Consider the following 16,077-nt stretch of genomic DNA (forward strand, 5'->3'; position numbering starts at 1 on the left):
CAGCATGGCCAAAAGAAAAAAAAATGCCACAAGCTTGGAGAAAACTCCCTTGTTCTGCAGAAGAGAGTGTTCGGGGAGGGTCCTCAGGGAGAGCAAGATGTGCTGTCCCAACTTGCAGGAGGAGTACATGGAACAGAGCCTTGCCCAGCCACGGGGCACATGCACATGGGGGCCTCCAGAGCAGAGGACTCTGCCCACAGGGCCTGGGCCAAATGCCAAGCACTTTGGCAAAAGTGGTGTCATTCCCCAGGCGTTACCATTCCACCACTCCTCAGGACCCTACGACACCAGAGAGACTAGAACCAGGGCCTGCTGAAACATACTTATTTCATCAGAACCCCTTTTTTTAGGCCGTGCCATGTGGCATGCAGGACCCCAATTCCCCAACCAGGGGTGGAACCCACGCCCCCTGCAGTGGAAGCACAGAGTGCCGACCACTGGACCACCAGGGAAGTCCCACATCAGAATCTCTTGACATCAGTTCCCTTGACATTGACTCCACCTTTTAGGAAAAGAATATCAGTGATAAAACCCCCAAAGTGCAGAAATGAGACATTACCATGAGAAAATGAAAGCTTTTAAGAAAAGAAAAATGGTTCACGATTGATTGGGGTATTTGTTGTTTTTATTGCATATTTCATTTTTATCTAGTTCCTAAAAGTTACTGAATTTAAAGCTAGAAAGTTCCTGAGAGATCATCTTTTCCAAACTTCTCTATTTACAAATGAGGAAACAAGAGATCGAGAAACTTGCCCAATAGCCCCATCCCAGGAGCACAGTAGAGCAAGCCCTCTCCCCTCCTGCCCCTCGGCCCAGTCTGTTCTTGTTCTCTTACATCACTGTGCTTCTTTCTCCTCCTTAAATCTACATTCACACATGCTCATTCTCAAAGCTGATATTTCAGTCCCTGAGGATTGTTTCACAGAAGATAGTTTGTCCACAAATGTGAACCAGCCCAAGGTTGAAATGAGAAACTCTTGGTCACAAGCAGACATCTACATTGGTCCCAAAGGGTTCTGGAAATCATCATGCCCTCTGACACAGATTTTTTTTTTTAACTATTTTAATTCAGTATTTTACTTTTTTTTTTCTTCTTATAAATCCTCAACTGCTATTTATTTATTTTTGGCTGCGTTGGGCCTTCATTGCTGCACGCGGGCTTTTTCTAGTTGCTGCGAGCGGGGGTTACTCTTCTTTGTGGTGCACAGGCTTCTCACTGCGGTGGTTTCTCTTGTTGCAGAGCACGGGCTCTAGGCACACGGCTTCAGCAATTGTGGCCTGTGGGCTCTAGAGCGCAGGCTCAGTAGTTGTGGTGCACAGGCTCAGTTGCTCCGCAGCATGTGGGATCTTCCCAGACCAGGGATCGAACCCACATCCCCTGCATTGGCAGGCAGATTCTTAACCACTGTGCCACCAGGGAAGTCCTCTGACACACATTTGCACACTAAGCCTCAGGAATGTTTTAAATTTTATCCTTTAACTGTGTCATTCACTTGAGAAGACCACTCTAGATGAAAATAATTGCCCCTTTTCAAATATAAAAATTAATTTTCTATTTGATATATTGGGCCTGCAAATTTAGGAAAAAGGTTGGTTTCACAATATGCTGCCCCTGGCATGTCATTAGTGAAGTGGTAAACATGAACCAGAGTGTGTAGTCCTCTGAACATCTCTGCTTTTTTCCTTCTGTGCAGCAATCAAGTTTGATGAAATACGAGTGTTTGGTTACACTGCCTGGTCCCTCCTGGATGGCTTTGAATGGCAGGATGCTTACACCACTCGCCGAGGATTATTTTATGTGGATTTTAATAGTAAACAAAAAGAAAGAAAGCCCAAGTCTTCAGCACATTACTATAAACAGATCATACAAGAAAATGGTTTCACTTTGAAAGAGTCCACACCAGATGTGCAGGGTCAGTTTCCCTGTGATTTCTCCTGGGGCGTCACTGAATCTGTCCTTAAGGTAAGTGGCTACTTACAAATTAACTATAAAGTGGTGCAAATAGTACACAATATTTTCTTTCACTTTACTCAGTGACATCTAGGAGATAGCTGTCAGACAATATCAAATACCATGATCACCTGGAGGTTATGAGGGGAAGTTAGGGAAAGAGGAAGGAAGAGGAAGAATTCATGCTTACTGAGAGCTTTTCATACTGCCCTCAAGTTGTATACAGTCTAGAGTGACCTTACAGTCATTTTTGTGAGAGGCATTTGTTAGTAGTGTCAAAATTAGAGGAAAATAATTTTATAGATTTTTTTTAAAATTTTTTGGCTGGACTGCACGGCTTGCAGGATTTTAGTCCAGGGACTGAACCCACACCCTCAGCAGTGAAAGCACGGAGTCCTAACCACTGGAACGCCAGGAATTCCCTAGATTTTTGTTTTGTCAAAAGCAACTTGTTAGTGGCCTTTTATTTAAGTGATTCCTCTTATTTGATAAATTTGGATTATTTGCCTTATGAAGTCTTTATACCCCAGTGGGGCCTCCTGACTTGTCTCATTCCTCACCTTCTTCAGATGTTTACTCAGATATCACCTTCTCAATAAGGCTTCCCTCCACTCCAAAAAGCATAACTCCATCACTATCAGTGCACATTCCCCCTTCCTGCTCTATTTTCCTATATAGCATTCATCATTCTCTAGCATACTATGTACATTACACATTTCCCTTTTTTCTCCAGCTTTACTGAGATACAATTGACATACAATATTGTGTAAATTTGAGGAGTATGATTTGATACGTTTATATATTACAAAATCGTTACCACTATGGCATTAGCTATCACTTCCAGACCATCACACACAATTCCCATTTCTTTTTTTGTGGTGAGAAAATTTAAGATCTACTCTCTTAGCAACTTTCATGTATGTAATACAATATTATTAACTATAGTCACCATACTGTACAACAGGCCCCCAGAACATGTTAATCTTATAACTGGAAGTTTGTGCCCTTCAACCGGCATCTCCCCATTTCCCCCACCCTCAGCCCCTGATAACCACTTTACACATTTTTCTTACTGATCACCTGTCTTCCCCTACAAGAATGCAAACTTTCTCCTCAAGAGGGTGGAGAGGTTTGAGGCTTTGCTGCCTGCTGTATGCCTTACTAGAGCAATGTAAGGCACATGGCAGGTGCTCAATGCATAGTGCATGAATAAGGTCAACTTTTAGAGCCAGGTGAGCCCTTCGAAACCTCTTACTCCAAATCCTTCATTTTATAGCTGAGGAAAGTAAGACCCATCAATTAATAATTGAGACCTAAGTGACTTGCCCAAGGTAACACAAATAGTGGCAGAACTGTAGCAGGCAAACTTCAAGCCCCCAGATGCACAATGCTCTTTCCAAAATAATAATAACTATTTTTTGAAGCTCCTACTATGTACCAAGCACTTAACCGCTGTATGTATGTGCATTCTGTCTACTTAATCTGTTTTTTTAAATTTAATTAATTTATTTTTGGCTGTGTTGTGTCTTCTTTGCTGCAGTCAGGCTTTCTCTAGTTGCAGTGAGCGGGGGCTACTCTTCGTTGTGGTGTGCAGGCTTCTCACTGTGGTGGCTTCTCTTTGTTGCAAAGCACAGGCTCTAGGTGTGCAGGCTCAGTAGTTGTGACACAGGGGCTTAGTTGCTCCGCGGCATGTGGGATCTTCCTGGACCAGGGCTCGAACCCATGTCCCCTGCATTGGCAGGCAGATTCTTAACCACTGCACCACCAGGGAAGTCCCTGTCTACTTAATCTTAAAACCCTCATTTTAAAAGACATAGATGTAGAGAACAAACATATGGACACCAACGGAGGAAAGTGGCAGGGGGGTTGGTGGTGATGGGATGAATTGGGAGATTGGGATTGACATGTATACACTAATATGTATAAAATAGATAACTAATAAGAACCTGCTGTATAAAAAATAAATAAAGTAAAATTCAAGGGCTTCCGTGGTGGCGCAGTGGTTGAGAGTCTGCCTGCCGATGCAGGGGACGCAGGTTTGTGCCCCGGCCCGGGAAGATCCCACATGCCGCGGAGCGGCTGGGCCCATGAGCTATGGCCGCTGAGCCTGCGCGTCCGGAGCCTGTGCTCTGCAACGGGAGAGGCCACAACAGTGAGAGGCCCGCATACTGCAAAATAAAATAAAATTCAAAAAAAAAAACAAACCTCATTTTATAGGCAAAGAAACTGAAGTTTAGGTAGGTTACATAACTTGTCCGGGTTACCCAGATTTGTCTGTCTCCTGACCATTATGCTATAAGACCCCACAATATCACACTATTACCTGTATTCTAGAAGCATATGGAAAAACAAGATGTGCAAGTGATAGGACCAGACAAAAGGGCCCAAACCATTAGTGGGCAAAGTTATGAATCTCAACCCCTATCGATATTTAAATAAGACTTTAGTAAAGGCTCAGAGGTGATAAAAGGGGGAAAGATACAGAGAGTAATATAAACACAGTGACTCACCTTCAGTTTGTGTCCCCTGGAGAGCCACCTACTTACCCAGTGTCTATCTCCTCCTCCACATGGCACAGGCAGGCCATCTTTTCCATACCACTTCAAGTAGGTTTATATTTTCCAAAATTCCAGACCCAGCAAAGAGAGGCCCCAGGGGAGACAAGAGTTCCAGCCTGTACATGACCCAACCTGTAAGTTCCTGCTTCCTCTGAAGACCCATCTGTTCCCCAGTGTTTGACACTGTGAATGTCTGCCCCCTCTGAGGACCCTACTCCTATTACTCAGAGAAAGAGCTGATCACTTGGGTCAGGGGAAAGTAATTCTGTGATCAATCAGGCCTGGGTTTCTTGCTCACACCTGGAGCCCATCAAGGAGTCAGCATCCCTTGAACTTAAACCAGGAGTGAGGATGAGTGGCTCGCCAAGAAAAATTAGGGTGCATTATGAAAACTCAGCCAGATGATGTATGAAAAGATGATGGGTAGGCAAAAGAGTAGATGTTCTCTATAGGAAGACTAATAAAGTGAAAGTAACATTTTAAAAATATTGCTATGCCTACCCACACACATCTTATTTTCCTCCAACCTTTTTTTCCTTCAATATTCTTTTTTTTTTTTTTTTTTTTTTTTTTTTTTTTTGCGGTACGCGGGGCTCTCACTGTTGTGGCCTCTCCCGTTGCGGAGCACAGGCTCCAGACGTGCAGGCTCAGCTGCCATGGCTCACGGGCCCAGCCGCTCCGCGGCATGTGGGATCTTCCCGGACCGCGGCACGAACCCGTGTCCCCTGCATCGGCAGGCGAACTCTCAACCACTGCGCCACCAGGGAAGCCCATCCTTCAATATTCTTCTCCAACATTTTGTTTTGAAAAATTTCAAACTAGTACAATAAACACCCATATTCCCTTCATCAAGATTGGCTGATTGTTAACATGTTGCCATGTTTGGTTTATCTCACTCTTTCAGAACCATTAAAAAGTTGCAGACATCATTATACTTTACCCCAAAATATTTCAGCATATGTCTTCTAAGAACAGTGACATTCTCCTATCTCATACTATTATCATACTCAGGAAATTTAATATTTATTCAATATAATCCAACATATAATCCATATTAAAATTTTCCTAAATGTCCCCAAAATGTCCTTTATAGATTAAAAAAACCTTTTTTTTTTAAATCATGAATAAGGAACACATATTTGTTGTTGTGTATCTTTAGCCTTTTAATTCAGAGCAATCCCCCTAATCTCTTGGTATTGACATTTTTGAAGAGTTCAGGCCAGTTGCTTGTAGAGTGTTTCATGGATTTCTCTGTTTCTTTATTAGATTAGTTAAGCATTTCTGGAAATAATACTACATAGATGATGTTGTGTATTTCCCATACATCAAAGTAGGAGGCACATAAAATCAGTTTGTTTCATTACTGAAGACATTAGTTGAATAGTCACCAGATTTCTTGGTTAAGGTGGCATTTGCCAGATCTCTTAACTGAAAAGTACCTTTTCCATTTGTAATTAAGAATTAATCTGATGGTGATACTTTGAGACCATATAAATATCCTGTTCCCCAACAACATTTAACCAGTGGTCTTAACATTGATACAATAACCTTGCCTGAATTAATGATTACTTTGTAGATTGCAAAATGGTGAATTTCTAATTAGATTATTCCTTCTATATTTATTAGGTGAATTCTTTTAAATTCAATGTGTTATAATTCATTGTTGTCATTGTTTCATTGGGCCTTTTGCTACTCAAATTTTCTCAAATTTGGCCAATGGGACTCTTTCAAGCTGCTCCTGTGTCTTTTTGACATTTCCCTTTTAGGTTTTAAGCACTTCCTTATTTTTCTGGCACAAGATGTACCAGCATCACTTCATTCTTTTCGTGCCCCAGACCTGGAAAAAGCCATTACTCCAAAAACCCCAGGATCCTTTTAGTGGAAAATAGAACTTTAGAACCAAGCTCTGGGAGCCAGGGTTGAGATCAGGGTGCAATACTTTAACTATATCTATTGGCAGATTAATCACACACTGGCTAAGACTAATGCTTTCTGGATATTTTTAAAAGTAAGACAGATTTGGGGAATTCCCTAGCAGTCCAGTGGTTAGGAGTCGGCGCTTTCACTGCCGTGGCCCGGTTCAGTCCCACATCAGGAACTAAGATCCTGCAAACCGTGCCTTGGCCAAAAAAAAAAAAAAAAAGTAAGAGATTTTTCATTTGATCTTGCCTTACCTTATGGCAGGATTTCCCTTTGTAAATACCCTTTCAATATCATGATGCTCTGCGATTTCAAAACACTGGAACTGACCATCTAGGCTAGGAGGGTTTTACTCAAATAATTATATACAGATTTACCTTAATGCTCACATGATCAATGTTCTCTCAGTTTAATGTTCTAGATAACTGGCTGGCAGATGGCAAGTGGGAATGATATGATTTTGTAATTAGACTATGAAAGATGACACACGAGAAAACAATTAGAGGGAAAGTATTTACCAAAGGTTAATTACCCATTTATTCCAGGTGTGTTTAAATTCAGTCATGGGAAGAAAAAGCACTTTAAAACAAGTTCAGAACTTTTACTTTTTTAAATTAAGCTTGAATTTGGATATGTTTTTCTTAAGCCCTTTTCTGTTTTAATTTAGACTCAAGGGCCTAGCCGGCAATTATTGCAAGGAAAACTAAACCCAAGTTATAAGTACCTTATGTTTGTAGAGTGCTTTAGAGTTGACAGAGCAGTTGGCCAGATCACACCTGTGAGGTGCGTGAGATTGCTCTGTCACTATACAGAGTTGCCAAGCCTTGAGTTTTAAAGGGACAGAATTAGAACAGGAATCCAGGGCTCTCTCCCTGGTAGAGGGGCAGGGAATGGGACGCCATCAGATCCAAGAGTCAACTTGGGAGCTTCTCACGGTTATTTTAGGGTCCTCTCTTTTCATAGTTCAAGTACCTTATATAAGGAGGGTGTTGAGTATTCTCCCTTTAGATGAATAAATGCTTTGTTCTCACAGGCACATGGGTGGGGGAGAAACAGAATGATGCACATGTGATATCACTGGGACTTTTCAAATCAGGTGCGTTAGAGAGATGCCTTCAGCAAATGCAAGGGGTCATTCCCCACCCTGTCCCACTGTCCTCTTTTAGGAAACGTGGCTGGGGTCAACCAGTCCCCTCTAAACCCAAGTGCCTATCTCAGTGAAATCCTCGACAACTGGAATGTTAACTTTGCCTTCAATTTATGGCAGGGTTTGGAAGGTCCATCTTTTGTGACTCCTTTTAACTGAGAGGACTAAGCCAATTTCCTGATGCATTTGAACGGAATCACATGAGAGACCCCTACTACATTACTGTGTTTTTAGGACCGACAAACTGGAAAACAGCTTCTCAGTGTTTTCTTTTTTTTTTAATTAATTAATTATGGCTGTGTTGGGTCTTTGTTGCTGCACATGGGCTTTCTCTAGTTGCCGCGAGCAGGGGCTACTCTTCGTTGCGGTGCGCGGGCTTCTCATTGCGGTGGCTTCTCTTATTGCAGAGCACGGGCTCTAGGTAAGCAGGCTCAGTAGTTGTGGTGCACAGGCTACGTTGCTCTGCTGCATGTGGGATCTTCCCGGACCAGGGCTCGAACCCATGTCCCCTGCCTTGGCAGGTAGATTCTTAACCTCTGTGCCACCAGCAAAGTCCCTTCTCGGTGTTTTCTGAAAGACAACTTGTTTTCCAAGGCAAGCGCTGGGTATAGTTCCTTCTCTACATTTTCTGGTCTCCCCAGTAAATTTCAAGGGCTGAGAGGGAGGATAACCCATCAGGCCTTTTTTCTGACATCGCCAGAATAGCAGGAAGACATATGTTGTTATGAAGGACATGTGCATCATTTATTTTCTCTGTTGTCAGTGAGAGGCAAAATAAGATCAGGCTCTTCTTCTCAGAGGATGTATGCCAAGTCTGTCTGCCAGGGTGTGCTTTACCTGAATGTGCTTGTTTTTCACAGCCAGAGTCGGTGGCTTCCTCCCCACAGTTCAGCGATCCTCACCTGTATGTATGGAATGTGACAGGCAACAGAATGTTGCACCGAGTGGAAGGAGTGAGGCTGAAAACACGACCAGCTCAATGCACGGATTTTGTCAGTGTCAAAAGACAGCTTGAGATGTTGGCAAGAATGAAAGTCACCCACTACAGGTTTGCTCTGGACTGGCCCTCAATCCTTCCCACTGGCAACCTGTCCACGGTTAACCGACAGGCTCTGAGGTACTACAGGTGTGTGGTCAGTGAGGGACTAAAGCTCAACATCTCCTCAATGGTCACGTTGTACTATCCAACCCACGCCCACCTAGGCCTCCCCGCACCTCTGCTGCACAGCGGAGGGTGGCTGAACCGGTCAACCACCAAGGCCTTCCAGGACTATGCCGACCTGTGCTTCCAGGAGCTGGGGGACCTCGTGAAGCTCTGGATCACCATCAACGAGCCTAACCGGCTGAGTGACATCTACGACCGCTCTAGTAATGACACCTACTGGGCAGCCCACCACCTGATGATCGCCCACGCCCTGGCCTGGCACCTCTACGACCAGCAGTACAGGCCTGCACAGCGTGGGGTTGTGTCGCTGTCTCTCCACTCGGACTGGGCCGAACCCGCCAATCCCTATGCGGACTCGCACTGGCAGGCGGCCGAGCGCTTCCTCCAGTTCGAAATCGCCTGGTTCGCAGAACCCCTCTTCAAGACTGGGGACTACCCGTTGGCCATGAGGGAGTACATCACCTCCAAGAATAGGCAAGGGCTCACGCGCTCCGCACTGCCTCAGTTCACCGAGGAGGAAAGGAGGCTGGTCAAGGGCACTGCAGACTTCTACGCCCTGAACCACTTCACCACCAGGTTCGTGATGCACGAGCGGCAGAACGGCAGCAACTACGACGCGGACAGGGACATCCAGTTTCTGCAGGACATCACCTGCCTGAGCTCCCCCACCCGCCTGGCCGTGATACCCTGGGGAGAGCGCAAGGTGCTGAAGTGGATCCGGAGGAACTATGGAGACGTGGATGTTTACATCACGGCCAGTGGCATCGACGACCAGTCTCTGGAAAATGATGAACTCCGAAAATACTACTTAGAGAAATACATTCAGGAGGCTTTGAAAGGTGAGGTTCGGGGGCTATTTCAGATACAGTGAAGTATGACATTCCCAGATAATATGAACAGAAGAATGAGGGGAACAGGTTCATTAATGACAGACAGTGTCAGCTCATTATGGGAAATTTGGCAAGTACAGAAAAATATTTTTTAAAACCTGAAATCTTACACCCCCGAAAAAAGTGCCTAGACTCGTGCTGACTAGATATCATTAATACAATTGAGCTCATACTACAATATAGTCTTGTAGGCAACTTTTTTCTTAATATCACATTATAAATGTGTTCTATGTCATTAAAAGTTCCTTGTTAACATTATTTTAATGGTTGCTTAATATCTCATTATAGGGACATATCTCAGTGCACTTAGCCACCTCTCTAATGTTTGATACTTAGGTGTTTCTTCAACTACTAAAAAATAGGTATCTTTGTATATAAATTTTTGTCTTCATTTCTAATGATCTCCTTGGGATAGATTCTCCAACATGGAATTATTGGATCATATATTATAAACAGCAGTGTTTGAGAGTGCTTATCTCACATACTCCTCCCAGCATCGGTTAATATCACATTTTTAAAAAATATTATTTTTAAAAGTTCATGATCAATTTGTTGAAGCTGCAAAAGTTCCTAGAAATTTATTCATTTATTTGACAAATATTTATTGAGTACCTAGTATGGGCAAAAACTGATCTGGGCAAAAACTGTTCTGGGCACTATGCCACCACTGAACAAAAATAAAGATTACTGTCCTTTATGGAGCCTATATTTTTCTGGAATAAGAGTCAACAAACAAGTATAAGATATAGCATGTCAGGGGTGAAAAGGTCTGTGGAGAAAAAACAGCAGAGAAGAGGGTGCCTCAGGGTGGGAGACAGGAGAGTCGTTACAATTCTAAATAGAGTGGCTTGGGAACCTCAAAGATCCTCAAAGAGAAGTGAGGCAGCGAGTGTTCCAGGTAAGAGAAGAGCAAATGCAAAAGCCCTGATGTTGGAGCATGCCTGGCCTATTTGAGGATCAGGAAAGAGGTCAGGATAGTTAGAAAATAATGAGCAAGGGGGAAAGTAACTGAAGATGAGGTCAAGGAGGTAAGGGAAGAGGCAAATCAGGTAGGGCTTAGTAGGCCACTGTAAGAACTGTGGCTCTGAGTGAAATAGGAAGACTAGGAGATTTTAAACAGAAGGGTGATATGCTCCAACTCACACTTTAAAAGAATTACTCTGGTTACTCTTTGTGAATACACTGTAAAGGAGAATTTACAGGGAGAATTGCACTGGTCTGGGTATGGATAACAGTGGATTGGATCAGGCTATTAAGAGTGGAAATGGTGAGAAGTGGCCAGGTTCTGGATGTATTTTGAAGGTAGTCAAACAGGATTGGATGTGGGTATGAGAGAAGAAAGATGATTCCAACATTTTGGCTTGGGTAACTAAAAGGGTGAGTGGCCATTTATCAGGTTGGGGAACAGGTTTTTGGAGATGAGTTGTTTGTTGTGCAAAGGTTAAGTTTGAGATGTCTCTTAGACATCCAATTAGAGATGTCAAGTAGGCTAACAGATATGAACCTCAGGTTCAGAGGAGAGGTCTGGGGCTGAGACACAAATTTGGGAATCAAGAGAAAATGGATGTATTTAAAACAATAAAGCTGAAGGAGATCACTAAGAAAGCAAGCATAGAGAAGAGGGCTGAGCCCTGAGAAACCAGTATATATTAAAAAAAAAGACTAAACAGGAGCCAATGCTGTAAAAGATAACTAGAGGAGGATGTACAATCAAGGGAGGTTGTTGTTTTTGCTTATTAAGATACCAAAGTTATAGCATATTTATATGGAAATGATCCAGTAGTGAGGGAAAATACATGAGAAAAGAGAAAGAACAATGGAGCGATGTCCTTGAGTAGACGAGAATAAACTTAGTGAATGTGTAAGTGGAGAAGTCAGCTTCCTCCAGGAGCATGAATACGTCATCCATAGTAACAGGAGAGAAAGCAGAATACCAGTGCAGATGCCAGTAGGTGGGTAGATGTGATTATAGGAGACTGAAGTTCTCCTGAGAGCTTTAGTTCAGCAGAAGTAGGGAGGAAGGTCATCACTTCAAAGCAAGGATGACAGAGCAGGGTCTATCAGTTTGAGGACAGAAAGGTGTGAAAAAGTTGAGAGGGCTTCACTGGTGGCACAGTGGTTAAGAATCCGCCTGCCAATGCAGGAGAGACTGCATCTTCATGGTCCGGGAAGATCCCACATGCCGCGGACCAACTAAGCCCGTGTGCCACAACTACTGCGCCTGTGCTCTAGAGCCCGCGTGCCTAGAGCTCGTGCTCAAGAGAAGCCACCGCAATGAGCACAGGCACCACAACGAAGAGTAGCCCCCACTCACCACAACTAGAGAAAAAGCCCACACGCAGCAAAGACCCAACACAGCCAAAAATAAAAATAAATATATTTATTTAAAAAAAGTTGAGGAGAGCTAGAGTAAATAGCTGGGGAAACCAAGTGTAGTTATTGGGCAGCACAAAGGGCACATCTGAGATTTAAAATCAGGCCAAATAGGCAAGATTTTTCTGCTTTTGACACTAGGAACAAAAGTAACAGTAAGTCCTTTGAGCTTCATGGCTCCAATTCTTAAATCTGCTTTTCCTCCAGGTGTTTTTGTATTATTATAGATCAAAGTTTTACTTCAAATTTCTTTTTAAAGTTACAGCATTACACATACTTTCATCTTCTTAAAATCATAAAAGAATGTCAAAAAAACCTTTAATGAAAATCGCATTTTATGGGCACGAGTTTCAGATTGTTTCAATGAAAACTAAATTCTTATTCAAAGATATTTTATAGTCCACTTATGATTAATAATGTTCATTTCTGATATTTTTCAGCATACTTGATTGATAAAATCAAAATCAAAGGCTATTATGTATTCAAACTGACTGAAGAAAAATCTAGACCCAGATTTGGATTCTTCACATCTGATTTCAAAGCTAAATCCTCAATCCAGTTTTACAATGGACTGATCAGCAACAATGGCTTCCTTTCTAAGAACAGTAGTCCTAGATGCAGTCAGACTCAAAGAAACACAGAGTGTATTGTCTGCTTACTTCTTGTACAGAAGAAACCACTGATATTCTTTGGATGTTGTTTCTTCTCCACCCTGGTTCTACTTTTATCAATTACCGTTTTTCATAAGCGAAAGAGAAGAAAATTTTGGAAAGCAAAGAACTTACAACACATACCATTAAAAAAAGGCCATGAGAGTTCTTAGCTAAGCTGATCCTACCATATTTCTGTCTGCATGATGGAAAAGATTAAAAATTCACTCCAGTTCCATACACTGGTAACTTACAGAAGATACACCTATACTGCAGAAAAACAAGTTTTGAGATATTAGTGATAGCCAAGGTAATGACAATAAATGTCTCCGCTATGTGGTTCAAATTTTCCCTTATGTGTTAACATCAGTGAATTCAGTTCTTGGATCTAAGGTAAAGGCTTCCCTAGAAGGTAAGGTATGAGGATTATCTGATACATTGTTTCATGGAGTTTGATGAGCTGTTTCCTATCATTATTCTACAGTTTTTTTCTAGGAATACCAATAGCTACTTATGATAAAAGAAATTGTTTTGAAAAAAGTGCAACTTTGTTAAAAACTCCATAGCAGAGATTTAACTCTTAACACAGGATAGTCAGTGATAAATTCTGTCACTTCTAACAAGGTGCTTTCCCCTTTGGTGAGGGTGTTTCTCAAATGGAAAGAAAAAATAGGGTAAGTAGTGCTTGTGTATAGCCAGTTACAATATAGACTGTAGCACATCAATCCCTTAGTTTTTCTCAATAAAAATTAAATTAAGCACTCACAAAACATCTAATTTTGTGAGGTCTCTCTTTTTCCAAATGACTTTTTAAAAATAACATTTAATTTCCAAAACGCATCTTACGTTAAATATCAGATGACTAAGATTAAAAAGAGAGCTTCCCTGGTGGCGCAGTGGTTGAGAGTCCACCTGCCAATGCAGGGCACACGGGTTCGTGCCCCGGTCCGGGAAGATCCCACATGCCGCGGAGCGGCTGGGCCCGTGAGCCATGGCCGCTGAGCCTGCGCGTCCAGAGCCTGTGCTCCGCAACGGGGGAGGCCACAACAGTGAGAGGCCCGCGTACTACGCAAAAAAAAAAAACAGCTAGACCCAACAGCTAGGCCACAACAGTGAGAGGCCCGCGTACTGCGCAAAAAAAAAAAACAGCTAGACCCAACAGGGAAGTCACTCAACCTCACCGTACACGTACAGCAACTTCTTTAGACAAATTGACATTATTCTTCACTTGAATTTTCTGAGGTGACAAGATGTATCATACTTAGGAAAATTAAAACATTCTAAAAAGACGAAAAGTTTTAAATTATCAAGTTACCAAAGGACCATTTATCCCGTAAGACTTGCTCTCTCCCCTGAAGTGCTTCACTGTTCTGACACATGCACACAGAGACCTGTTGACTGCAGCCATATCTGGACCTCTCAACTGTGTCTCTTTGGACACAATTCAGAACGTTGGTGGTCTGCATAAGTGGAAACTATTCTTACATTGCAACTTTTGAAACTAGGATTAAGCAAATTCTTAAACCTGAATTTGCAGTTTGACTTTCTTGAACTCTATGCTTAATATTCATTCACTGTATTCTCAATGTTGGAAGAAAACCTGAATCTAAACGCATTTATACACATTCTTTCTTTAAGTGAGTCAGTATTTAAATAACTAACCATTGTCTACTCTCCTGGAATTTTGACTTTAAGAGTCAAAGGAGGGACCTCCCTGGTGGTGCAGTGGTGAAGAATCCACCTGCCAATACAGGGGACACAGGCTCAAGCCCTGGTCTGGGAAGATCCCACATGCTGCAGAGCAACTAAGCTCGTGTGCCACAATTACTGACCCTGCCTTCTAAAGCCCGCGTGCCTAGAGCCTGTGCTCCGCAACAAGAGAAGCCACTGCAACGAGAAGCCCGAGCACCACAACAAAGAGTAGGCCCCGTCGCAACTAGAGGAAGCCTGCGCGTAACAAAAGACCCAATGCAGCCAAAAAATGAATTTTTAAAAAAGGAGCAAACACTCATTTAAAAAAAAAACGAAGACTAAACGCAGCCCAAAATAAGTAAATATAAATAAATCTAAAAAAAAAGTCAAAGGAAAGCTCTTATTTCCTACATAACTGAGATACTAGTTGATAACAGCATTAAGTTTCAAAGATACAAATAACAATTGGTCAATTCAAACAAATGCAAAAGTGATGAGACATCAATTTCCTCTCTGGCTGGCCAAATTCAAATAGTAAAATTTGGCAGATGTGTTCTTCTATTCTCCTTGTTCCAAATGCACCCCTCCTTCTAACTTAGCAGATTTTAGGTTATGCAAGGAATTTTTTGTATTTTCTTTTTGAGAACCACTTAGTTATTGGCCTTGAGGCTATACACAATTACAATAACTAGTCAATTATTTTAATTTTATGGATTATCAGTTGAGCAACTCATCAACTCTTTAACCTCTAACGTCCAAGGTTTTGAAAAAGAAATGCATATTCAGTCATAGGAATAACAAAGCTTTAGAATTAAGATTTTGCTTTTATGGTCTCTACTTTGTGTTTTGACTAAAGTATCTTGTATTCATTGTTTGTAACTCCACTAAACAGCATTATTTTGTCTTTACATTTAGTGCTTAAGCTTGACTTGTGACCCCCTTTTTTAAATTTGTTGCCTTGCCATAAATTCTTGCTAAGAGTAAAGTCCCTAACCCAATGCTTACCCTCTTCCCTTTTTTTATGGACACTTGGGAATTATTTTACTTTTTTTTTTGGCCACACCATATGGGAATTAGTTCCCTGACCAGGGATCAAACCCACCGCCCCCTGAAGTGGAAGTGCAGTCTTAACCACTGGTTTAAGCCATCATCATATGAAAGTCCCTAGGTAAACATTAAAACTGGCTCATGATCAATTATATTTACTATTCAGGTTTTTCTTAAACTCATTTTAAAATCAAAGGGTCAACTAAGAACTGTTGATAGCTTTTGACAGGGTAAGATCTTTAAATTTAAGCTTTTCTGAGACTTGAAAGAAAATCATCTTAAAATGTAGCTTGTGTTACTTTGTATATTGTTACATTACTGTTGTATTCAATGTTACCTTTCACTGAAAAGTCTGATACATATGGAAATATCACAACTATGGTGTTTAAAGAGCCTCTGGAAAATGAGGTCAGTACATTGTGACTAGGTATTTAATTCTCGATGTAATTTATTCCAAATAAACCGGTTTATGCTGATTATTTATATTCAACTAACAATCTAGTCAGTTTTAAGAACTGTGGAATGTGAATGGGTTTGGTGTTGTAACTGGGTTGTGCCCCAACACTGCCTCCCCCATCCTCCCAAACTGTGTGCCAACTGGGTAACTTACTCCTGAGTATGTTTTCTGATTATACAACGTGGACTCCTACACCTCAAAACTGAAAAAACACACATGTGCTTATC

General features: G+C 41.9%; 1 protein-coding gene across 1 annotated transcript in view; it reads left to right on the plus strand.

Moving 5' to 3' along the window:
- KLB (klotho beta) overlaps positions 1 to 12,827 on the plus strand; it is a 34,715-nt gene extending 21,888 nt beyond the window's left edge. The window contains 3 exon segments of the mRNA XM_030881070.2: positions 1,695 to 1,963; positions 8,437 to 9,580; positions 12,445 to 12,827. Coding sequence (XP_030736930.1) covers positions 1,695 to 1,963; positions 8,437 to 9,580; positions 12,445 to 12,827 — 1,796 coding nt within the window.
- The last annotated feature ends 3,250 nt before the right edge of the window (positions 12,828 to 16,077 follow it).

This window comes from Globicephala melas, chromosome 5 (genome assembly GCF_963455315.2).
Source record: "Globicephala melas chromosome 5, mGloMel1.2, whole genome shotgun sequence".
NCBI classification, from domain to species: Eukaryota; Metazoa; Chordata; class Mammalia; order Artiodactyla; family Delphinidae; genus Globicephala; species Globicephala melas.